General features: G+C 45.5%; 1 protein-coding gene across 1 annotated transcript in view; it reads left to right on the top strand.

Moving 5' to 3' along the window:
- Window positions 1–570: 570 nt before the first annotated feature.
- Window positions 571–26,070, top strand: part of LOC137503343 (zinc finger protein 180-like) — a 71,087-nt gene continuing 45,587 nt past the window's right edge. Inside the window, exons 1-2 of the mRNA XM_068230901.1 lie at window positions 571–636; window positions 1,988–2,117. Coding sequence (XP_068087002.1) covers window positions 2,052–2,117 — 66 coding nt within the window. The 5' untranslated portion in view covers window positions 571–636; window positions 1,988–2,051. The remainder of the gene's footprint in view (window positions 637–1,987; window positions 2,118–26,070) is intronic.

The raw sequence follows: 26,070 nt of genomic DNA, 5'->3' as shown, positions 1-26,070 counted from the left end.
TATTTCGCCCTTCTTTTATTGGGCATCATGAGCCTTATTTAATCTTAAAACAAACATTATTTAGAGGACATTGACATTTATGATTTATAAAAATTGAAATGTAATTTCTTAAGCTTAAAAACGCTAAGGAATAGTAACTATGAAATATGATGTTAAGGCATGACAGATACAACATATGTTAAAATCTTTGTCCAAAATAAAATTTGTGCCATATAAAATTCTAAAAACAACTCTTGTCTGGCACTGAAGTGGACCTCCTTCGTAAGAAAATTCGAGCATATGTTAGCTTGAGGCAATTGTCAATACAAGTCTTCAATAGACTAGATTGGTTTAAATGTTGAGGTTGGATTTTGTTTATTTTTGCGAACAGGAGCCAAGGAATATTGGCCAGAAGAAAGGGCGAATGTTTTAAATTAGGTTATTAAGTTGGTTGATCCATAAATTATTGTAATATATCGTAATATAACCGATGCAAAAAAGATGTTGATGTGCTGGTTGAAGCTGCTTTTGAGACGAGTATATCTGGTATTTGACAGGTATGTTTGACTGCCTCGTGAAAGTGTAGTCCCTCTTGAAGGTGTGGAGCATCGTGGAAAAGGATGTGGTTATACTGTAATGAAACAAACAAAACAAAAGGTGTGTATGACAGTGTGTGTTTAAATCATGTGTTAATATCTAAAAGTTATGTATTATGTGAAACAGGTACTTACCATTCGCTGTAACTATGTATATCTTAGTGTATTAGCAGCGTTGTTCTGTCTGGAGTTCTTACTCCTTGTGTTGTATCGATGCGGTAGAGGAGGATCCACTTGTGTGGATTTTATCCATGAATGTAATGAAGATTAGAGGTGATAAAACACATCCTTTTTGAAGTCCTGTTTCTACCTTGAACCAGTTTGTTACCGGGCGAGTTGGCCGTGCAGTTAGGAGCGTGCAGCTATGAGCACGCATCCCGGAGATAGTGGGTTCAAATCCCACTGTCAGCCATGGCCGCTTCTATCCTATTCCTAGGCCTTTCCTATCCCATCATCGCCATAAGACCAGTCTGTGTCGGTGCGACGTAAAGCAACTACCAAGCAAACCAGTTTGTTTGTTCTATCGTAGTATTCATTCTACTTACTCACTTGTTGTTCATGGCTTTTATAATTGATCCTTCTCCTCTCCCTGCCTTCTTTCTTTCATCAATGCATCCGAGACCACTTGCCATGGTACACTGACAAATACCTTCTCAATATCAATAAATATCATCACTGAATCCTGCCTAAATTCTCATCTGTACTCCATCATGTTCTTTAGGTTCACAGATTCAAAAATTTAAAAATTATGTTTACACTGAATATGGAGTATCACACCGTATGGAAGTGAAGCATAGATAATAACGAGTGCCGAGAAAACAGAGTTTGAAGCCTTTGAATGGCCATGACATCAGAAGTTCTTGATGACCAGATTGATAGAACATGTCCCAAATAAAAAAGTGGATCAGCTTGCTGAGAGGTGGATTGTTTTGAGAGAATTTGATCCTGGGAGGAAAATTTTGGTAGAACAAATTTCAAAGAGCTGTGAACTTGTTCAGTTAGTTTTGAAGCTAATTGCAAAGGATATAAATGGTATGAAGATTCCAAGATATGGAACCAGGTGATCAGAGTGATATGCAAACAGAATAGTCGCTGAATTTTCAAGAAGTTTTGTGCATTTCAATCACAAGCAATGTATGTTGCAATTTTAATAAGAAAGGTCATCTTGTTGCGGTTTCAGTTCCATATAAAACTGTATGTTATTTAGCTATTAATACGATATAGGGTGTCATATAGTACTAGGGGTCCTTCGACTATGATCTTGATATTGATTTTAGAACTGGACGTCCGTAGCTATGATCACAATATCAACAGTCATGTAAAATTACAAGCTTGTTGCTTAGGCTGTTGACAAACAACATAAGTAACAATGAAATCAATAAGGTAATATACTTTTCTGGCTTATGTTTCAGTGTAAGGTCATTGGAAATAATCAACAATCCCAGTACCTTCTAACTACTTCAGTTACAGTACAAAATGGACCTCGAAGTAAAGATCAAAGAGGAACCAGCCTGGCTTGAAGGAACAACAAATGCATCACTTGTAAGTCTCATTCCAGATAACTTCATAGAGGTCAGAATTTTACCCTTAGCAGTTGAATAAGTTTGGCAGGGGCATAATTTACTATGTGCTTTCCCAATAATAACACCAGCAGTCACCATTTGCTGCATGGGCATCTAAGCGTAGTATGACTCTGTTTTTTCTTTGTCTGGGAATACACCACAATGCTCTACACAAAACTGCCAACTCTTACGAACTTAAAGTTGGAGTTGGATTAGTCTGTACTTTTTACTGTCAGTATCAAAATTACTTTTGTTTAGGGGATGCACCTCTTCTATTTTCCCCCTCTGATTATAACAGAGGATGGTTGGCCCATTGTACTGATTTTAAAACTAATATTCTCCAACACTACTGCACCACCATTGGCACCACATTACTCATACCATAATTAGTGTAGAAGAAGTTAAATAACAAATCTTTCATTAGTGTTCTTGAGACTGGATACACCAGTCTGCTAAACAAAATGTCAACACAGGTGTGATTTTTCTGGGTTACCCTCACATCCACAATGTGCTGGAAGCATTGGAAGCATTGAAATATGCTGTTGGAAACAGAACTCTCTTAATGCTTTATGTAGCCCCTGTGATCTCAGATGTATGTTGAGGAAAGAGCAGATTTGCCCATGGCATACAAGGGATAAAATAGCTCAAAATCTGAATGTACGTTTTCTCAAAATAAGTATTTTGCTCAGATGTTGAATTCATTTAGAAAGGCAGAATAGTGATTAGCTCATTTTATTTTTCAAATACAAGTCAGATTCTATTATATATAGAGAACCATGTCTAAGGGCTCTAGAATGCACCATTTCTGAGAATAATTTCTTTAATATACCCCTTCTTACTAGGCTGCCAACGGCCGTAGCCATGTTGAAACACCGGATCCCATGAGATCTCCGAAGTTAAGCAACATTGCGCGTGGTCAGGAGTTGGATGGGTTGCCACGCGCTGTTGGTGGGGGGTAAGGGAATGGAGCAGCGGAAAGGAACTGGCCACCCTACCGCACATAAACTCCGGCTCAGGAACACCTCTGTGGAGGTTCGGACCTGCCTTTGGGCAGAATAACCCTTACCTTACCTACCTTAGTAGGCTCTGGCACTTTAAGGACTTAAGGCACATTAAACAGGTTTTTTTCTTTCCTCTTTTGCATTATTTCCCTGTCCTTTTTATGCATCCTTTTCATCCATTCCTTAGTTCAGCTATTGTTCTCTTCTATATTGAATGCTTTCAGTTGGTATATTCTAGAACTTGATACTTTAATTCACTTTTATTAGTAGGTTAACTTATATTAAAACATAAGCTTTTAATCACAGTCCCTCCCCACCTTTAATGCTGACAAGGTTTTATGAATCCAATTGAGAAATTTTTTAATGTCTTGTAATAGACCATAAAAGTTCTTCTGAAACTGAAGATGTACACTCCAACACTGCTGACTCTGCACTGACAGTGTTCTCATCCCCACAGTTCTTCACAGAACACTACATAACATGCCTGTAGTAGTAAAATATTTCATTTCTAGTTGCTTTTACTTTGGGCTTCATCACATCTTTCACTGTTATATGACTGTGATATGTCTGCTTTTTTCATGTTTTTTATTTATTTTACACTTGGAAGCATTAAAATACGCTGTTGGAAACAGAACTGTCTTAATGCTTTATGTAGCCCCTGTGATCTCAGCAAAACCAGAGTAGAGAATGTGATTCCATTATTTCATGTTATTTTAATCTGTCTGTAAACAAACTGTATGCTGAGAACAAAAAATTATTTAGAACAGTTGTAACACTTCTAATTGGTTCAAACAACTTTTATGATTTGAGTACTATGATTGCACATATGAGAACAGTTCATACAATTTAGTGTTTTTGCCGATGGTTGCTTCCTTCCAAATTCTGTGTGAGATGGTCACAACTCCATCCCTGTAGCATATCTTCTGATATGCCTAGAAAATATTTTGCATTTAAATTTTGTTCTCAGTCTCATCGTTTTTCTGATATAAGGAGTGAGCAAGAATAGTAACAGCATTCTCAGTACAGCCTTTGGTTATAACAATCCTCTGCTGGTAGAAATCTTCCTTAAACATTAGTGAAATTCTTAAAGTAACTGTAATACTGGAAATTACCGAGCTCGATAGCTGCAGTTGCTTAAGTGCGGCCAGTATCCAGTAATACCAATATAATGGTCCGTTATTGGACATTATAAATTTTCCAGCTAACTCATTCTTGGTTGCCTGCGTTTTGCCCTCGTGTGCCAAGATAGGCTCGTCAGTTGGGACTTGGCACACCACCCAAGATGCAAGGCTAGTGCATACCATGGAGGCCACTGCATAGGCTATTTGAAGCCACCAGCAGTGCTAATGCACTATGAGAGCTATGTCTCATTTCCAAAAATAGATGCCTGCCTGGCCATCAAATGATGTAGATGTTGATTCCCATAGGGAACCTAAAATATTAGTCCTGAATGAGTAAATTTTTAATACCAATATAATGGTCCGTTATTGGACATTATAAATTTTCCAGCTAACTCATTCTTGGTTGCCCGCGTTTCGCCCTCGTGTGCTAAGTTAGGCTCGTCGGTTGGGACTTGGCACACCACCCAAGACGCAAGGCTAGTGCATACCATGAAGGCCACTGCATAGGCTATTTGAAGCCACCAGCAGTGCCAATGCACTATGAGAGCTATGTCTCATTTCCAAAAATAGATGCCTGCCTGGCCATCAAATGATGTAGATGTTGATTCCCATAGGGAACCTAAAATATTTGTCATGAATGAGTAAATTTATAATACCAATATAATGGTCCGTTATTGGACATTATAAATTTTCCAGCTAACTCATTCTTGGTTGCCTGCGTTTCGCCCTCGTGTGCTAAGTTAGGCTCGTCAGTTGGGACTTGGCACACCACCCAAGATGCAAGGCTAGTGCATACCATGGAGTTTTTTTTTTCCTTCGGGGGGCCCCCCGAAACCCGCTCCCAACGCGTGACCATCGACTCAATCTACATGGCCTCCGACATGCTATTATTTCTAAGAAGAAGAAAGAGATAGCAGGGAGGAGTGGGAAGCGATACAAGGAGTATCTGCCGGTTTCCGAGTCAGACTCGCTACCACGGCAAGAGTTTGTGTTAGGTATATGGTGTTGAAGTATGGTATTGAAGGGTCAGGGAAAAACCACATAGGCAGAAAGAAGAAAGAGCCTCCATGTAAAACCTTACATCTTGTGATAGCACATGCAAGGATGTGGGCTGGATAAAGTCCAGAGGTTGTGTTAGTTAGGAATAGGTGTCATGCAATCATAACCATTTCCTTGCACTTTTTGTTATTATGGGGATCAGTCCTTCTTGTCACTGCCGGGTCGGCTCGGGTCTGCTAGCGTCTGGGCTTTGGGCCACAGGTTCGTCCCATTGTCCAGCAGCCAGCAGTCCCTGGTGCCAAGTCTCCTTTTGGAGAGGGGGGAATTAGAGCCAAGCCTTGCATGCAAGGGGCTATCTTCTTCCTCCTGTCGATGTCCCTCTATGCGGTGTTGTTGGAACACACTTGTCATTGCAGATCTAAAACTAAGGTTATTAATAACATATGTATATACAAGTTCTCATTGGAGTGCCAGCTGTTTGCCTGCTCTCGTGTCCAGCGTTCAACCTAGATAGGAGTGGGATAACTTATTAAACAGATAGATGTTAGTGCTGTTTATAGGGCGCGGGCTGGTGTTCCGCTCCCATGTCTCTGTCGGGAGGCGGGGGTGGATTGATACGTCTTTGGCCGTCTGGCTGCGTTGCCGTCGTCTTCTTAGGTTGTACTTTTTGTCAATCTTCCTCGCCTGGTCCCTGGGTCTAGGACAGCTGAAACATATTTACATATTTACATAGGTGTCTGCAGTGTGTGGGTTTATGTGGTATATAGGTGTCAGCTTGGCGGGAGGGGGTTGGCTATCGGCCCCTCGCCCACCCAACCCTGTGGCTGAACAGAATGTGCTTCGGTGTAGGATACGTTTTGTACAGATCGACGTCGTAGCGTCCGATCCCGCTTATTAACGGGTTGATCTTATTACTCCATTACTTTCTGTACATGTTTAGTGTCTGTTTACGTATTTGGTGCTATATTGAGCTGACTTTCGCAATACCGCGTAGTTGGCGTGTCGTAAGGGAGTCTGGTCGCTGCTCGTAGGCATTTATTTTGTATTAATTCCAGCTTATCCAGGTTCGTCATTGCAGTGAATCCCCACGCTGGGGCTGCATACATGATTATTGGTATGATTAGTGCCTTATACATGTTTATGGCTACTTCCGTGTTAATACTGGACTTTTTGTTCAGTATAGGATATAGCTGGCTAAGTCATATGTGTGCTTTTCTATGGATATCATTGATGTGGTGTAGCATGGTGAGCTTTCTGTCTAGGACTACTCCTAGGTATTTGACTTTGTCATGCCACACTATAGCTTCGTTGAAAACCTTTAGCGCTTTTATGTTGACTGGTCTGCGTGTGAGTCTGTTCTTCTTAGTGAACAGCACTGCTTGGCACTTGTCAACATTGACCTTGATGCGCCATTTCGTTAGCCAAGGCTCGAGAGTTCTTAGTGCTACTTGTAGCCTCTTTCGAGCGCACGTTAGCTGTGGATGTTGAACTGTGATAGCGGTGTCATCAGCGTAGAGGTGTGTGGTAGTGAGTTCTGTAGTAGGCATGTCGTTTGTATACAGGACGAAGAGGATTGGGCCGATAAGGGACCCTTGGGCTACGCCCGCTCTAATCCTGCGTGTACTTGACAGCGTATTGTGTACGTCTACTTTGAACTCTCGGCCCTCCAGATAAGATTTTATAAGTCTTATATAGCCTGGGTGGAATTCGTGGTCTATTAGTTTCGCTAGTAGGCCTTCGTGCCAGACTTTGTCAAATGCTTTCTGGATATCAAGGAAAACCGAACCTGTGTCTCTTCAGGTTTATTGAGACCTATGGTGTCTTGTTTTATGAATCGAGTAAGCAGGGAAGAATCGGGGAAGAATGTCCGTTCCTAAAGCCAAACTGCTCGTTGTGAATTATACTTTTTTCCTTGATATGCCCTATTAACCTTTTCAGTAGTATTTTCTCGAATACTTTACTGAGGGCGTCCAGAAGGCTGATGGGCCTGTAGTTGTTGGGGTCTGACTTGTCTTTGCCTGGTTTTCTAAATACAGGGTAATATTGGAGTCTGAACATTGCATTGAAGATGCTGGTAAGTAGTGTTAGGGCTTTGTGAGTTAATTTCTTAATTATTATATTCTGGATCTCGTCTGGGCCAGGCGCCTTCTTGGAGTTAAGATGACCTATAATCCACTTAATTTCGTGTATATTTGTCCTCTTAACCTCCGACTTAGGTGCGTTTTCAAGGAATTCTGCTACCTTTGCCTCAGTTTGCCTGATGAAGGCTGGGTCAGATGGTATTTCGTTTGGAGTGAAAGCCGCCTCTATGGAGTCCGCTATGATTTCGGCTTTATCACGGTTCTCGTATACCGGGCCGTTAGGTCCCTTGATGGTAGGGATGTTGTGTGTTACTCGCGTGAAGTGTCTCGCTAAGTTCCACACTGGCCTGGTGTTGGTGTCGAAAAGTTTGAGGTGGTTGTTCCACTTTTCCGACCTGTATTCCAGTAGTTGAGTTTGTATTTCCGTGTTTAGTTCGTTTTTCATCTCGCGGTCTTCGTCTCTGTGATGTCGAGCCCAGTTACGCCTGTGACTGTTGCGCCTGCGTATTAACTCTTTTATGTGCGCTGGGATCTGGAAAAGAGGGGATTCTCTGTGTTTGCTTAGCGGTATGCTCGCAGTTGTGGCTGTTTGAATTGCTTCTATGAGGGTTTTGACTGCTTTGTCAATTTGGGCTGTGCTGTCTATTAGCATGCCTTCGCTTCCCTGTAGGCGTGTGTCTAGCTTGCGTTCAAATTTGCCCCAGTTGGCTGCTTTATAGTTGAGCCGGCGTCTGAGGTTTTTCTCATAATCCTCTGGGTTCGCATCTAGTGTAAATATCACTGCTTGGTGCCTCGACCCCAGGTCGTTCACTACCTTAATGCTATGCCTTTGAGGAATATGTCGCAATGGGGCTATGTCAAGTATGTCGGATACGTGATCGTTCGGTGCTAGGAACGTGGGCTCACTGGGGGCTGTTACCACATAGTCCTGGGATAGCATGTGGTCATACAGCCTTGTGCCTGCTGGGTTTGGTTTCAGGCATCCCCAGGTGGCGTGTTTCGAGTTTAAGTCCCCTCCTAGCACTGTGTTTCGATTTAGCCCTAGTACTGTTTCTATGTCCTGAGTGTTAAGGCTTGTCGGTCTGGAGTATGCTGCTATGACATTTATAAGTGTTTCCTGCACTAGTAGGGCTATTCCGCATGCCTCCAGCGTGACCAGCTCTGGTATGTCTACCTCCATGTGCTTGATGTCCTTCCTTACCAGGACTGCCACTCCTCCAACTTTGTTAGCCTTATCGCTTCTGTGCATTTTGTAGCCTCTTATAGTGAACTTCCTCCCCGGAGGGAGGAAGGTCTCTCTTAGGAGAGCTACGTGTATTGTGTTCGCGGCTAGGAAGGCTTCGAGTTCAAATTTCCTAGACCTGATGCCCTGGCAGTTCCATATTAGAACCCGAAGCTCCTGTGTTTTATTATTATTATTATTATTATTATTATTATTATTATTATTATTATTATTATTGTACCGGGCGGTACACCTCCACTCCGCTAATTTAAAATGTGCGCCTGTTGAAACTCCTCTGCTGGAGGAAGTCTGAACTTTATTGACAGTATTAATTTTCTACCTTCTCAGAAGATGTCACCACGTGGAAAATTTTGAGTTTTTGAACTGTGTCATTTTTGATGTGTTTTTGTTTCGCCTGAAGTAAGAAGTGTGAACTTTCTCTTCTAGAGGACACTACTGAAGATCTACAATAGTGCAACCTAATGCGGAGTCAAAGAACTATTTTTTTGGAGAAAATTTTATTTCAAGAGTTTGTTCTTTGTTAAATTTCTTTCTATCATTGTTTAAGTTGGCAATATTTACCCCTTTCTTCCCCTTGTGTTGAACCTAACCAATCCCGAATTTCTTAAATTAATTTCTATCCAATCAGATGTATCTTCCCCCAACTTGAATCTGTTGCGGGGTCCTATCCAATAAAAAGTTTGTGGGAGGGTGTTTTCTTTCCCCTTACGCCTAGAAACTTCCGCGAGAGTATTTAAACTGCTGATTTTTGGGTCTCTCGGCCACTTCTGTTCCATCTTTCAGTGTGTTATGTACATAGCAGGGGGCGGGAAGCGCCTCTTTCTTCTCCAGCCGTTCAACACAAGGTAATGGCCGATTAATAACTTCTTTCTTTGCTAGCTCAGCAGTTTAACTTTCGGGGCGGGTTCTAAGCGTTCAACCATGTAACCTTTTCCTAAAATGTAACTTCTCTTTTCATCTATTCTCTTGTAAAACGACATATTGGGATAGAGAGTGCTAACCCTCTCGAGCTCCCACTCACATTGTCTTGAGGTGAACTTATTTTCTCAACCTATTCTTCGTTAATGTAAAACAAATTGTTCTTTTCCTAAGTCACCTCTTTAGCATGGGATTAGCCCTGGTATTAACGGCCTAGTGCCAAGTAGGTCTTAATCAAAGTGTATTAGGAGTGCAAGTTCGCCTCCTCTCAAATTGTTATTTTAGAGGTCATTTAATTAACCTGCTTTTCTTTTAATAGACCTCAGTAGATTGGGTATTTTACCCCTGTGTTTATGTCCGTTGAGGACAACTTGAAGGTGGAGTTTGGTGTGGCCTGGGAGAGGCTTAAATTTTAAAGAGCGAGTGGCTCTTTTGAAAATTCTGGGTTGTATGCCTCATGGAGGTTTTTCAGTGTAATTTGGAGCAAGGGCTCCTAGGTATAAATGGGGTTTTCTCCCCCTCGGTTAAAACTTGTGTTTGAGGTAAAACTGAGCTGATTGCTCAAGCATTGTGAAGTCAGGGCGCGAAGCCCAAATTCTGTAAATATTGTAACTAACCCCTTTTGAATTGCTACCTTGTACCTGCCATGCTTGTTATTTCTTTGTTTTCGAAAAGAAAATATAACCTTGTTAAATTTTAAATTAATTTTACATTGCACTATAATTTCGTAGCTTGAAACCCATTCACACCCGCACCTTCTTTCACCTCTACCTACCACGGAAAAGTCCGTAACAATTATTATTATTATTATCTTCGTTGGGTTGTTCAGCCATCCGGGGTTAGGAGTTCGGAGATTGCATTAGCCAGGTCCCTTAGTCAGGGGTAGAGGAGCATGTTGGCCATCATAACCCCAGTGGTTATGGCTACCGAGAGGTTCAGGTTCGGAAAGAAGGTTTTCAGGATTTCTTCTATCCTTTCCCTGAACGCCTTTACTGCCATGTTCCCCGCTGGCTGTTGTGCCTGTAACTGTGTAGTTGGTGAGATTGGTGTGGTGAGAGGGAGGGAGGGCGAGGGGGTTGGTGGTGCGGATGCCGGCTGACTATCGGCAGGTTCTCTACGGGGGGTGGAGCTGGCCTGGGGTGGGCCTTCTAGCAGCTCGGGAAGTGCTGGCGTGGACTTAACCTGCCTTTGTTTGTTTACTTGGGACTGGGCCTTCTTGTTGTTGTTGTTTGAGGTCTTAGCTCGGACGGTGGTGGGGGCTGGTTGGGCTGAGGGCCCGTGGTTGTGTTTACCTACCGTCCGTACGGGCTTGTAATTTAAAATGCCTCCGCCTGGTGGGCGCTGGTTGTCTGAAGGACCTTGCTTTTGGCCCTTTGTGCCTGACGGGCCTGCGAGACCTGAAGGGTCCTTTTTACCTGATGGGCCTGGGTTCTTTTTGCGTGAAGCGCCTGTGCCTGAAGGGCCTGCTTGGGCCTTAGGGTTGCCACGCTTATTACCCTTTGGCCTTTTGCCTTGATGAGCCGCTTCGTAGTCCTTGCAGATTGTCTGCGTCTGGGGTGTCCGCCATGGCAACTAAGAATAGGTTGCCCTTGGCTGGCCTGTTCCCTGCTCGCATCCGCACAACGGAGAATGCGGGGATATCCTGTGCTTTCAATGCAAGCTGGATTTCGTCCGCATTCATTCCGTTAACGGGGGTCCTCACTACGAACCGCTTCATTGTGCTATTGGGCAATATTTTTACAAAGGTAATATTTAGCCGTTTTAGCACTTCGATAGCGGTTTCATAGCTCTCAAAGCTCGTCATGTGTAGCCGGATCGCTTCATGTGCGTCTACTCTCGGCCTAGAGAAATAATGTTTTCTCTCTTCATGCGGCAGCTTTTTGAGGAGCTCCGTTTCGAGTGTCTTTGTGTTTGTAGTGTAGACCAGAAGGGGTGGGGGGGTTTACCCCTTACGGGTGATCTGTTTCTTTTGCTGTGGTGGTGGAGGTGGGCTCTGACGAGTGTGCCTCTTGTGTGTGGAGTGCTGGGGTTGGGTTGAGCCGATAGATGTTTCTGTGCTACTATCGACTCGGGTACTTGCTTTTTTTCTCCCGCCTGCCTGGGCCTTGCGGCTCAGGGGCTGAGTTACTTTCCCTTTCCCTTCCCCCTCTTCCTCCCTTTTGCCTCCCTGAAGCCGTCACCCTGGTTTCCCGGCTGGGTGGCTGGGACCTCGGGTTCGGTCACCCCGTGCTGGCTGGGTCTCTCTCCCTCGGAGCTCTCAGATTCGGCCTCCCGGGATGCGCCTGAAAGGTCGATCACCAGTGGGGCCTCGTCAGACTCCGAGTCCGACTTTCCCGCTCGCCCGGGTGGGGGTCGGACTTCAGTTGGCGCCATCTGCCGAGTCCGTCTCTCCCTCTTATTCCTTCCCTTGTGCGCTGTTGTCTTCACGCTCGGGTTGGCGGAACTGGGTCCTGCTTCCCGGCGTCCGACGGGCTGACCACTGGGTTCGGTTTGAGGGTTCGGTTCATGTTAGGGGGAGGATTAGCCTCCATTTTATGTTCGTGTTGCTCCGCAGGCGCTGGTTCGGTGGAGCCATACGACTGTTCCTTCCCGTGTTCGGGTTCCGGCACATCGGGGGCTAGCCCCGGTTCCCGGTCGCCCGAGCACAACGTCACGCACTCCAGCTCCGCTTCCAGGCTTCGCCTGCTCTTATTTCGGGGGTCAGCCCTGTGGCTGGCCGGCCGATTGGGGAGCGGCTGCACTGGTATGTGCGAGCTGGCTTGTACTGACGGGGTGGTAATCGGAGATGTCGTGGTGGTGGTGGTGCACGCATAGTTGCGCATAGCTCGCCCCGTGAGGTAAACGTTTCCCGTCAGGTTTATTTGCTGTGAGTCAAGGGTAAAGCCTGCTCCCAGCTCCTGTACATTTCGCTTCCTGCTCTCGGAGCACGCTAGGCGCTGAGTCACCCCCAGCTCCCGCTCGGCCGGGTCATTGACCCGAGCGAGGGCCGGTAGCGACAAGCTATGCGCGCTTGTAGCATTCCACCCTGCAGACATATTCAATATATTATTACTAAACAATATATTGCCGGTGGGAGTATTTGGCGGGGGGCGGCGCTGTGATAACTGCGCTTTGCCCTCCGCCGATATATTGACGGCCGTAGAGTGGTCAGAGTGCCGTGATAACGACAACTCCTCACTCTCCGTCATTTCTTGAAGTTCGTAGATATTTGTCTGATTGGTTCCAGGCTTGCCGACAAATTGCTCTTTACGAAGCGTAACATTGCTCTTTCTGGAAAAGCAAGCCTGGTCCCGTGTGTGTAACTGTTGGGACATACGAAAGCGAACTAGTGGACGCGGGATTATCCCTTGTTACGGGGATCCCTGGGCCAGAGAATCCCTATCTAACCCTAGATACCGAGAGGCGGTAACCGGTTGGGACAGGTAGTGTAGTCTCTCGAAGTTCTCGGTGAAAGGAGAGATAAAGCGCAGCGAGAGGCACGTACGTGCTTCAACTACGGCAGTCAACTCGTCCTTGCACCATGGAGGCTGCTGCTGCTGGAAAGCTTTCATTCCCCGCCCGAAGGACGGGGCGGGCCCCCTAGATCGTGTCGCGATCTCTCGGGCCGGGAGATGTGGAGAGAACAGTGAGATGTTTCAAATGAAGGAGAGGGAAAAACGGTATTTAAATTTGGATGAATGGCTACGGGGCTGAGGTTATGAGGGTGTGCGGGAGGAGTGACATGTTTAAAGGAGGGTACCAGGCTGTAAATGGAAACTGAGGAGGTGCAGGGTCGCCGTGATGTTATAGAGGGAGGCAGTTAGGAATCGCAAGATGTCGAGTGTTGGAGCTGATGGGGGGAAGAAACTGATTGATGGGAGGGGAGGGTAAACGGGTGGTGGGGGTCGATATGGAGGGGGTGGCCGGGTGTGACGACGGGCATTGTTGGAGTTATGTAGAACAGGTTGGGGTGGTGAAAGAGATGGCTCGACTTTGTAGCGATGGCCAAAGATGTAGACTCCATTGGCGATGAGATGGTGAACGTCGACGGCAGTAGGGAGGTGGATACGGACCATGTACGTCAGACCGGAGGTGTTCTTGATCCTGAAGACTCGACGGACGGGTACGCCTTCTGCTCGAAGTTGTTGGAGGATGGCTTGTTCTGAGTGAGCAGGATCCACTCCACGGATCACACAGCTATACATAGTGTGGCGGGACGGTGATGACTGCGATGAGGGTGGTGCTTCTTCGGCGGCGTTGAAAGACGACGAAGACGACGGTGCTGCAGACGTTGCGGGAGGCATGTATGAGGCATGACGTTCTTCAGGTGTTGAAGGAAGAGGGAGGGAAGAAATCATTATGGACGCAGGATGACTGGTTGTAACCACAGTGGTGGGAATAAGGGAGGGGTTGAAGGTTGATGTTGTAGTGGAGATGGTGGTGGTAGTGGTAGTTATCGGCGACGTAGAAACGGCGTGTGATGTTGGCTGGCTTGACGGCGTAGATTCCACTTGGTGCGAAGGCAGCTGGTAGGAAGTCTCCTGTGGTGGCGCGACCGTTGCAGGCGGAGTAAAATTAGTGGCTATGAGCTGATCTATGAGTGACGCAGGAGTAACTTCCGCACGATGGAAGATGTGATGAATATGGACGCCGTTGTTCATGAGGCGGCAGACGTCTTCCTCTGTGTGGAAATATAGAAGGACATCTGGTGACAGTCCGGAACTGTTTCGTAGTCTTGTGGCCCAATGAACTGGAACGCCTGCCTGGCGGATGTGTTGGACGATATCGTCATCTGAGAGAGCGAGGTTGACGTTACGGAGTAGGCAGGTAAGCATGGCGGGGAGGCCGACTACCAACTAGGTGTCAGCCAATATGCTCTTTAGAGTCGGCGAGGTAGCGGAGGTAAAGATGGTGAGCCACCCGGCCGAAAAAAAAGTAAGGAGTAAGGAGTAGCTTTGATGTTCCACTCGGAGATGTCGCTCCTAGCGAGAAGTAGAGAATGCAGCCATGGAGGCTCGCTCGCTCGCTCGCTCGGACGCTTTCATTCCCCACCCTGAGGGGGTGGGGCGGGCCACCTAGAGGGTGTCGCCCTCTCCCTGGCCAGGGGATTGGACGGGGTTGTGTGGGATTGGAGGAAAAGGGAGATGGGGGAAAAAAGGATTAATGCGTTGGAGGAGATGTTGAAGTGCAAGAATGACTGGAGGTGGGCGTAGGATTGTTCTTTATTATATATGGCGGGCATAGGGGGGGAGACGGGACATTCTGTGAGCGTTTTTCCTCTTTTTTTTTTCAATACAAACATGATGCAAAAATGGATACAACAGACTTCGTGGGTAACATAAATTGACAGAGAAAAGAAAGAACACATAAGGTGATGAATATCATAAATACATGTTACAAAGTTTGGGAAAAATAAAAATAACAAGCATACTTAGTGACATAGCCTTCCTTAGCAGAGCCTAATGCAAAATATCGGACATGTACACCCCAGTTAATATACGTAAATTATACAGGAGGAGGCAGAAGCGAAGTATGTATAGATGGTCTATCTTGGAGATATATAAAGTAAGGAATAAGTGATTGATTATCAGTACATTAAGTATGAATTGTATAAAGAGATTAAAGAAAATAGGTACTAAGTGGCTACTGAAAAAGGAGAGGACTTGGTAGCAATGTAAATGAAAAAAAATTGCCCCTAGACAGTCTCCACACGCTGTCCGAGTGGAGGGGTCTGGTGGAGAGATTTGAAGATATGGAGTGGGGTGGGGATAAAGAGAGGGGTTTTGAGAGGGGAGTGCAGGAGAAGGGAGAGTATAGGATTGTTGCGGTCAAGGGAACGTTGGAAATAGCGGGCAGCAAGAATGGAGACGAAGGTATCTAGTTTGGGAATTGGGAAGATGTTGTACAAGTCAGAGGTGTGAAAGAGTGGATGAAGGCGGAGGGCGATGCGAACTAGGCGGCGTTCCATGGATAGGAAAGGTTTAAGGAGGGTAGGGTGAGAGTCTGCAACAGCCAGCCAGGCGGTGAAACCATAGACGATGGCAGAACGAATGAAGGCGGTGTAGGTGAGTAGGAGAAGTTGGGAGTTAAGGCCCCAGGTAGTCCCGGCAAGCCGACGAACCAACCGGGCTCGACGGGAAGATTTGGTTTGAAGGGTCCGGAAATGCGGGCGGAAAGTGAGGAATTCGTCTATGGTTACACCAAGGTACTTGAGGGAGGGTTGAACGGTAAGTGGGGTGTCGCGGATGGTGAGTCGGAGGAGGCCAGGGTCACGGGTCACTGAAAAGCGACGGCGGCTACGACGGATTAAGATTGATTGGGTTTTGGAGGGGTTTATACGGAGATGCCACTTGTCACACCAGGAGAGAAAGGAGTCAAGGTAAGGCTGTACGAGGTTATTCATGCTAGAGACGGAGGGAAGGGGTGCTAGAAGTGCAGTATCGTCCGCGAACTGAAGTAACTGAATGGGGGCGGGTGGTTGAGGAATATCTGCTACGAACAAGATGAAGAGTATTGGGGATAGCGGGGAGCCTTGAGGAACACCATAGGACATAGAAAATGAAGGGGAGAGTTCACGATTAATGGATATCCTAGCAGATCGGTGGGAGAGATAAGAGGCGATGAGGCGAATGTAGGTAGTAGGTAGGGCAAAAAAGTGAAGTTTAAAGATGAGGGCTGCGTGCCAAACAGAGTCGAAGGCCTGGTTGAAATCGAAAGTTATGAGAAGGGAAGGATTTCCATGGTTGAGGTGATTGGAGGCTATTTGGATGAGCTTAAGGAGTTAGTCGTGTGAGGATAAGCCGGGACGGAAACCTCCTTGGGAAAGCGGGAGAAGGTGATGGGACGACAGGTGGGAGTGGAGGCGGCGGACCAGGATTTTATCTAGAAGTTTAGCTAGGACAGAAATGAGACATATTGGTCGGTATGAGTCTAAGTCGGACAGGGGTTTTCCGGATTTGGGGAACAGAAGCATGATGGATTTCTTCCAGGCGGTTGGGTAGAAACCGGTGTGGAGGATAAAAGTGAAAAGGGTGGCTAGAAGAGTGAAGAGGATGGGAGGGGCTTCACGTATATGGCGGTAACGGATATTATCGGGGCCGGGTGCGGTGTTGCGAGTTTTGGAGAGAGCGATATGAATATCGGTGGGGGTGATGGGAGAATTGAGAGGATGAGGGGAGGGTGTGTGTGTAGCAGAGGGAATGAGTTTAGGAGAAGATTGAATATCATGATAGAGCGGTGTGTCAGCAAAGCAGAAGTGGTGGGAGATTTGGTTGTTGAAGCGCCAGGCGAAATGTTCAGAGAAGATCTCCAACTTTCCTTGGTGAATGATAGGATAGGTAGGGGTGCTGTGTTGGCCGAGGAGGCTGGAAAGACGACGCCAGTATTGGGAGGGATGAGCATGTAAGGAGTTAAGTGTTGTACAGGTTTGAGACCATGAACGACGTTTATAAGAGATAAGGTAGTTACGTACTGTGCGGATTAGTTGGCGGTGCAGACGGAGAAAATAGGTGTCACGGGTGCGGGTGAAATCCTGGAGATAAGATTGAGAAAGTTTCTGGAGACGGAGAAATTTAGGCGGAAGGCGCGGTTTGGAGGGTGAATGTAAAGTGGTGGGGATGTGTGCTTGGGAAGCAGAGGAGATAGAAGAGTGCAGGAGATCCTGAAGTGAATCAACTGAGGTCTGGTCGGTCAGAGGTGGAGAAGAGCGTGGGAGCATGTTGGAAAGGGCGGAGCGATATGAATTCCAATTGGCTTGAGCAAAATTGGGTACTGGTTGGGGAGGTGATTTATTTGAGGAGTGGTGGTGAGTGGGGATTTGTAATAGAACAGGGATATGATCACTGCCAATGCTGGGAAGAAGTGTAATAGTGATGAGATGTGTAAGAGAATTATGTGTGATGATTGCATCAGGTGTGGTCTGGGAGGAGGGGCGTGTTGGGCCAGGAAGGGGGAGAAGGGAGGAATCGATGGCACTGAGGAGGGAGTGGAGGCTGTGCATTTCTCGAACGGATCTGTCGGTGAGATTCAGGTCGGCAAGAAGAATGTAGTGCGGAAAGGTTCTGCTGAGGTGAGTGTAATCTAGTGGGAGGGGTTGTGTGGAACGCGTGTAAATTGTAGCGAGATGTAGGATGCGGGAGCGAAAGTAAATTGTGGCGGCGATGGATTCTGGAAAGTGAAGGGGATGAGGTGGAACATGAAGGCGAGTGGGAAGGGAACCTTTTATAGCTATTGCTGATCCCCCTCGTCCGCGGTCTTCGGGGTGATCTGCTCGATGAAGGATGTATCCAGGAAGATGAGCTGGAGTTCGTGGACGGAGCATGGTTTCGTTCAGTAAGATGGTGTGAACGGGGTACTGTTGGATGAGAGTCAGGAGGTGGAGACGCTTGGTGGAAAATGATTGGATATTGATGAAGAGAATGGAGATGGGAGGGGAGGAATTCACACGTTTGGATCGACAAGCCATCAAACAAGAGTCTCCAAGCGGGTGAATTGAAAATGGGAGTTTAGGCCTGAGTGGGAGGTGACAAAATGTAGGTTGAAAGTCTGATTGGCCGCTGCTTGCAGGTGAGAGAGGACTAATGGTCGGTGATATGGGAATAGGTTGAGGAGAGTGAGAGTGGTGAAGCGAATGATATCTTCGATGGTAGGAGGAGAGAACTGGGAACGGTTGAGATCTGTAGGTGGGTCAACGGTCCGGACGGGGGCGATAAGTTCGGGTCGGTTGTCAGGGGGAGGAGGACGGGCCTTACAGAGACGGGAGTAGGTGGGATGTGAGTCACCACACGTGTTGCAGTGAGGGGGTTGTGTGGTGTTGGGGCATTTTGGAGTAGGATGTTGCTGGGAACAGTGTCCGCAAATAGGTGTTGGTGCTTTGCAGTCGGCCGTTTTGTGGACGTTGTACTGTAGACACCGTTCGCAGCGTAGGGGTTGCGGAGGAGGGGCTTTGGAAGGCTCCACTCGGTGGTGCTGGCGATATATTGAGACACCTGTGGAAAGTAGTCTATCAAGATCTTCGGTGGTGGGGACCAGCACCCGCACCATGAAGGTCGGCCCGGATGCGTTCTTAATTCGAAAGACTTTTCTTGCGGGAACGCCCTCGGCGTTAAGCTCCGCAAGGATCTCGGAGTCTGGAATATCCGGGTCGACCCCCCTGATCACACAGCTGAAGAGACTGTGGCGGGGTGGAGGGGGAGGGGTCTTTTGTTTGGGTTGTGAAAGAATTGTAAATGGTGAGCTGGAGCCCAGTTGATGAGCACCTACTAAATTGGAAAGATGACTGGCGGCTTCTGCACTGGTGACTTTGATGAGGTATCCATGGTTGGTAGGCCTGATGTCGGCGATGTCTTCACGGCGAAGATTGAAGCGGAGAAGTGTTCGGAAGATCTTCTGCGATGGACGGAAATCAGGGGATGGGTTCTGAAGGAGGAAAGTATGGGTAGATTGGGGTGGTTTTTGCAGGAGACGGGGGTTGGTTATAGGACGATGACTGCCAGAGAGAGGAGGAAATTCGGTGGTGGATGATGTATTTATTGGTGGAATATTGGCTGTTTCCATGGAGTCAGTGTGCTGTGAAGGTGGAGGAGGCGGTGGCGGTGGCGGTGTCTCGATGGCGACGACTTTAGGTGGTACTGATTCCTTTGGTGTGGCGAGATGTCGTTTAACTCCCTTGGATGGCTCTCGTTGCGGCGTTGGTGGTACTAAGAGGTGACGTCCATGTGCAGAAGAGGGAATGGGATGCTCCTCGGAAGACATGAGGCCCGTGGCATGGGCTTGTGCTAGTGTCACAGATGAAGGTGACAGTACGGCAGTGGTGGTGGTGGCTGTCGATGTGGTAGCGGCGATGGTGCTGGTGGCGATGAGATCCATTATGATAATATGGCTGTCTTAAAGAGAATATTCTCTAGGGGGTAAAAAACCCCTGATGTGTAGAGGGGACCCTAGAGATTACCGAGTCCACAACGATGTAGCAGAGAATAATGCAATGATGAATGCAGATTGCCTGGGGAAACCCTTACAGTAATAGAATTCCTCGACGTCGATGGCACGTCCCGAGGTGAAACCTCACGAATTACTATGTCCACCTGGCGAGACCACGTTTTCAAGGAGCCATAAACTCCCGTGACTGCTTGCGGTGTAGCGCAATCCGTTGGACGGTCAGCTTCGATAGTCAATCCTCTGTCCATGGAGGCTTGCTTGCTTCAATGCTTTCATTCCCCACCCTGAAGGGGTGGGGCGGGCCACCTAGAGGGTGTCGCCCTCTCTCTGGCCAAGAGATGCGGGCGGGTTGGGGAGATGTGATGGAAGAAGGAGGTGGGTAAAGGATGTGGAGAGTTAGGAGATGGGAGAGGATTTGCGTCTTGTCTAAGTGCTGGTATATAAGACTTTATTGATATTTTGGTGAGTTTTACAATGCAGACTGATGGATGAGGTGATACAATTCTTAAAGATGAGTATGATGTGCCTAAGTCGGTCGGACGTAGGGTCCGGGGTAGCTATGGGAGGTTAGGAACTGGAGGGTGGTGGTGATGTTATGGAGAGATAGAATGAGGAGGCGAAGAAGGTCGTATGTTTGGAGAGGTAGAGGGATGGGTCCAGTTGGGAGAGGGAACGGAGTTTGTTGTAGATATGGGGGAACACAGGGGAGGGTTGGCTGGGGGCGGCGGTGTGAATTGATCGATGGTTGGCGGTTTCGTGGGGGTAGGGGTGGGGAGTGGGAGGGCTCTACTCGATGGCGGCGACCATAGACTTGTGCGCCGGTACTGATGAGGTGCTGGGCGTCTTCTTTACTGGGCATCTGGAGGCGCATTCTGGAGGCGCATCATGAAAGTAGGTCCATGGCTGTTGTAAATTCTGATGGCTCTAAGTACATTGACTCCAGTTTTCCGTAGTTCTTGGATTATGTTTTGCTCGGTAACTTCTGGAGATATCCCACGTAGTACACAGCTGAAGACGGCTGGTGGGGGCGTCTGTTGTTGGTTTGCTGGTGGTGAGACTGCGGCGTCCGGCGGAAATTGCAGTGGTGGGGTGGCTGGGGTCTGCTGGGATGATGACATTACTGGGGATGGGTGGGAAGTTGTGACGGTGGTGAATATGTCTGGGGAGGGGGTACAAGTTGACGGAGTTATGGTTGTGAGGGTAGTTGTTGTTGTTGTTGTTGTTGTGGGTAAGGTTGGTAGGGGCGATGGGGGCACCTGGATGATGGGGATGTGATAAGGGTCGGCTTTTATTTGGTTCAGGATGCATGGGGGGGTTGGCACCACTGCGTAGGTTTTATTATGGATGTTTGCTCCGGTGGTGAACAGGCGGCGTTGGGCTGCTTCTCCTTCTAGTTGGACTAAAACGTGAGTAGATGGTGCTGCGGTCTGACCGTCCTGTAGTCTGAAGGCGTTGAGAACTGGAACGTCGTCTGCTTGGAGGTCTTCAAATATGTGATCTTCGGGAATGTGGAGTTCCACGCCAGGGATGAGGCAGTAGGTCATGATGAGGATAGGCGACTGCCAACTAGGCGTCTGCCTGTTTGTGTTTATATTGGGCCGACTGAGTGGGCTATTAAAGATGATGGCCACCCAGCCGAAAAATTTCGGGCGTGTGTTATGTGTTCTCCCCTCTCCAACCAGAGCAGGTGTGTCGTGACCAGAGCTCCCATGGAGGCCACTGCGTAGGCTATTTGAAGCCACCAGCAGTGCCAATGCACTAAGAGAGCTATGTCTCATTTCCAAAAATAGATGCCTGCCTGGCCATCAAATGATGTAGATGTTGATTCCCATAGGGAACCTAAAATATTTGTCCTGAATGAGTAAATTTATAATACCAATTTGATGGCCAGGCAGGCATCTATTTTTGGAAATGAGAAATAGTCTCATAGTGCATTGGCACTGCTGGTGGCTTCAAATAGCCTATGCAGTGGCCTCCATGGTATGCACTAGCCTTGCATCTTGGGTGGTGTGCCAAGTCCCAACTGACGAGCCTAACTTAGCACACGAGGGCGAAACGCAGGCAACCAAGAATGAGTTAGCTGGAAAATTTATAACGTCCAATAACGGACCATTATATTGGTATTATAAATTTACTCATTCAGGACAAATATTTTACGTTCCCTATGGGAATCAACATCTACATCAGTATCCAGTATTCGGGAGATAGTAGGTTCGAACCCCACTGTCGGCAGCCGTGAAAATGGTTTTCCGTGGTTTCCCATTTCCACACCAGGCAAATGCTGGGCTGTACCTTAATTAAGGCCACGGCTGCTTCCTTCCCCCTCCTAGCCCTTTCCTGTCCTGTCGTCGCCATAAGACCTATCTGTGTCGGTGTGACGTAAAACAACTAGCAAAAAAAACCCCTGGAAATCAATGAATTAACATGCTCATTTTTTGATGGCTACATTTGTAGATGTGTTTTATGAGCATACCTAATATATCTTATTTTTCACAGGAAAATTTTGAACCTCTATCAGAAGTGATAGCTCTGAAAGAAGAAGTTAAGTCAGAGTTAACAGAGCCAGGGTCATCGCAGGAAGACTCTCTTGAGGTAATGTTTATAATTTGATAAGCCATCGTCAGGTAATGGAAATGGTTAGAAAGTGGCTCAACAGATACCAGGGTTTGATCCTTCATTTCAGTGCACATGGTTGAAATTCCTACAGAAAATATACTTTTTTATGAGATTGACTGTTTACTTACCTAATTTTCACTTTTTCTTCAAGTTGTTCCACAATCTTGCGTTATGAATTGTGCAGCAGTTAGGATTATTCCAAAGGCCTTTACTTTATATCCTTTTGGGAGCTGGTATCATTCCTACTAATACTTTTGAATTCATAAATATTTTCGAACAAAAATTAGCTGTAAGATACATTGTTTTGTTACTGTTACAGGATATTTTACTAGTTGCTTCCAAATGAAACACCTTTGTTATCTTATTATGTTAATTATTGATTTCTAGATAAAACAGTAATTTGTTGATAAAGTTGCTGGTGATATGCTTGTTTACTGTGAGCATTTGCTTATATACTTCACACATTTTAGCCATCTCGTGCTAAGTGAAAAATATTCTTTCTTCGTAAGGAGGTCTGTGTTGTTATAGATGGGAGCTCAAGAGAAGATTTTTGCTAGGAATGTGGTCGGGAATGCATTAGACCTTGCTTCTCCCCTCGTCCCTGGCTTCTCGTCGCCAAGCTAGTGTACGTACTTGCATTTCTGAAAACATTTGCCCTCGCAGTCACAGTGTTCTCAGGTGGTCTCTTCCTGCAAGGCACTCGATGTATTTTTGTATGGAAATTCTAAGTTCCCATGGAGGGAATTACATTCTTTTCCACCAATAGAGCATATCAAAAATCAGATCAGAAATTAGATGGACGGCTTTTCCGGCGTTTGCTCTATTAACCAGCGTTTCGTCTTAGGTCTGACACTAGACTCTTCAGAGTGGGATGTGTCAGACCCTACCCACTGACGCTGGGGTGTATGCAGGTGAACTTATCAGAAGCTTATTTATGAAGCACAGTCTGATAACTGCATACGGGAGATAATACTCCACAATGGAATTAATGCCCGCCTAGCAATTCCAAATGGAAATTCTAAGTTCCCATGGAGGGAATTACATTCTTTTCCACCAATAGAGCATATCAAAAATCAGATCAGAAATTAGATGGACGGCTTTTCCGGCGTTTGCTCTATTAACCAGCGTTTCGTCTTAGGTCTGACACTAGACTCTTCAGAGTGGGATGTGTCAGACCCTACCCACTGACGCTGGGGTGTATGCAGGTGAACTTATCAGAAGCTTATTTATGAAGCACAGTCTGATAACTGCATACGGGAGATAATACTCCACAATGGAATATGCTTGAGCAACTCGCCTCCGATCCTGATTTCTTAACTAAGTTTCCCTCCCTAGCGCAGCCTCCCACAACCACCGTTTGTTCTCCCGTGTCCACCACTCCTCCCGTCACTACTGTCGCCACTACCACCATAACTTCCGTTTCTCCTTCCCCTTCTTTTGTCCCTTCTTGTGTTCCGTCTACATCTCCCTCTACCGTCACGTACAGTCACTCCTCCCCTATCATGTCCACCGCCCCGACCTCCTGCACTCCGTCCATTCCTACATTTCACTCGTCACCTGGATGATACTCTCGCAGCTTCCATTTGGAATTGCTAGGCGGGCATTAATTCCATTGTGGAGTATTATCTCCCTATGCAGTTATCAGACTGTGCTTCATAAATAAGCTTCTGATAAGTTCACCTGCATACACCCCAGCGTCAGTGGGTAGGGTCTGACACATCCCACTCTGAAGAGTCTAGTGTCAGACCTAAGACGAAACGCTGGTTAATAGAGCAAACGCCGGAAAAGCCGTCCATCTAATTTCTGATCTGTATTTTTGTATATCGGAGGTGGGTAATATTATTCATCTATTAATAGACTACACGTGACCACTGAAATATTAAGACAAGGCAGTTTCCAACTAATAGTAATGTAGGTTACTTTCCACTGACACTGGGAATTTATGCCATCTTCAACATTAGATTTTATTACAGGCAGAGTCCATCCTCAAGGTGCAAATTGAAAGAGCTTCTGTTATTATTTTAATTTTAATATATATACTGCATTAATTATTATAATATTTTTTAACATACTTTTACAAAATGATCGCCAACGTCCGATGAAGATTACAGTACTAGAAGAAGGTGATATTTATTTCCTATATTTCAAATGTAGTAAGTTACATGAAGCGAGCTACAGGCAGGTCAGCTTCGTTCGTCAGTGTGCCGAGTTACGAATGCATTCTCTCTCGCACACATGTTCCGGCGTGTTCGCTAGGTGAAGAAAATAATAACAATGAACCAGATTGAATATGTGCGCGTATAACTATTTTTTGATTACGATCCAATCAGGCAACTTATCCAGACATGCAGTCATTCACTCATTCAGCCATTCAGTTAATTTATAATGTCTGTTGTAAACTAAGGAGAAATCTGTTCGGACTCTTAAAAAACTTACACTAATTAATAATAGGAGTACCGGTAAGATACATATTGTCCTAGAAAATATAACACTGTTGATGTCTAGGACAAAGAGAAATAAAAAGAAATAAAATTTAAAAACTGCAATTCAAAGATTGGGAGTAATTATAATGTTTAATGTAGTAATAGATACAAGAAAAGCATTCATATCAAAAATAGCAATAAATGATTACTCTGTCCTCAGTTCCAGGCGATCCGGAACTCGGGGATGGGAGTATTCTATTCTACTATTCTGTATAACAATGTTCTCGCTTGTGTGAAACGAATTCTGTGCCGCATGGGATATTTTAAGTGTCGATAAAGATGTCGACACGACGCTGACGTAGTTCAGCACCTTCAAATACCATTGCACTTAGCCGAGATCGAACCCACAGACTTATTATAAGATCAGAAAGCCAGTGCTGTAACGTCTGAAATGGGTGAGAGAGGAGGGTATTTATTCATTATTCGACAAGTTAGTTTACTGAAGAACTCCAATTTTATAGAATTTTGTTTAATCCCAAAATATTTAAAAATACTGTAGGCCTAATTAGCTTAATCAATCCTTGTGTCCCATGTCACTTTTATTGGTGATACACAAAACAATGAAATAAAAAACATTTAAAACAATAGAGTGTAGGCCTAAATTAGCTTCATCAATCCTTGTGTCCCTATGTCACTTTTCTTGATGATCCACAAAACTATGAAATAAAGTAACATTTAAAACAGTGGAGTGTAGGCCTAAATTAGCTTCATCAATCCTTGTGTCCCTATTTCACTTTCCTTGATGATACACAAAACTATGAAATAAAATAACGTTTAAAACAATAGAGTGTAGGCCTAAATTAGCATCATCAATCCTTGTGTCACTATGTCACTTTTCTTGATAGACAAAACTATGAAATAAGATAACATTTAAAACAACAGACTGTAGGCCCAATTAGCTTCATCAGTCCTTGTGCCCCTATGTCACTTTTCTTGATTATACACAAAACAATGAAATAAAATAACATTTGAAATAATAGACTGTAGGCCTAAATTAGCTTCATCAATCCTTGTGTCACTATGTCACTTTTCTTGATAGACAAAACTATGAAATAAGATAACATTTAAAACAACAGACTGTAGGCCCAATTAGCTTCATCAGTCCTTGTGCCCCTATGTCACTTTTCTTGATTATACACAAAACTATGAAATAAAATAACATTTCAAATAATAGACTGTAGGCCTAAATTAGCTTCATCAATCCTTGTGTCCCTATTTCACTTTCCTTGATGATACACAAAACTATGAAATAAAATAACATTTAAAACAATAGAGTGTAGGCCTAAATTAGCATCATCAATCCTTGTGTCTCTATGTCACTTTTCTTGATAGACAAAACTACGAAATAAGATAACATTTAAAACAATATACTGTAGGCCTAATTAGCTTCATCAATCCTGGTGTCCCTGTGTCATTTTTGATACACAAAATTATAAAATAAAATAACATTTAAAACAATAGACTGTAGGTCTAATTAGCTCCATCACTCCTTGTGTCTCTATGTCACATTTATTGAAAACTATGAAATAAAATGACATTTAAAACAATAGACTGTA

This window comes from Anabrus simplex, chromosome X, assembly GCF_040414725.1.
Source record: "Anabrus simplex isolate iqAnaSimp1 chromosome X, ASM4041472v1, whole genome shotgun sequence".
Taxonomy (NCBI): domain Eukaryota; kingdom Metazoa; phylum Arthropoda; class Insecta; order Orthoptera; family Tettigoniidae; genus Anabrus; species Anabrus simplex.
This window is presented reverse-complemented; position numbering and strand designations above follow the sequence as displayed.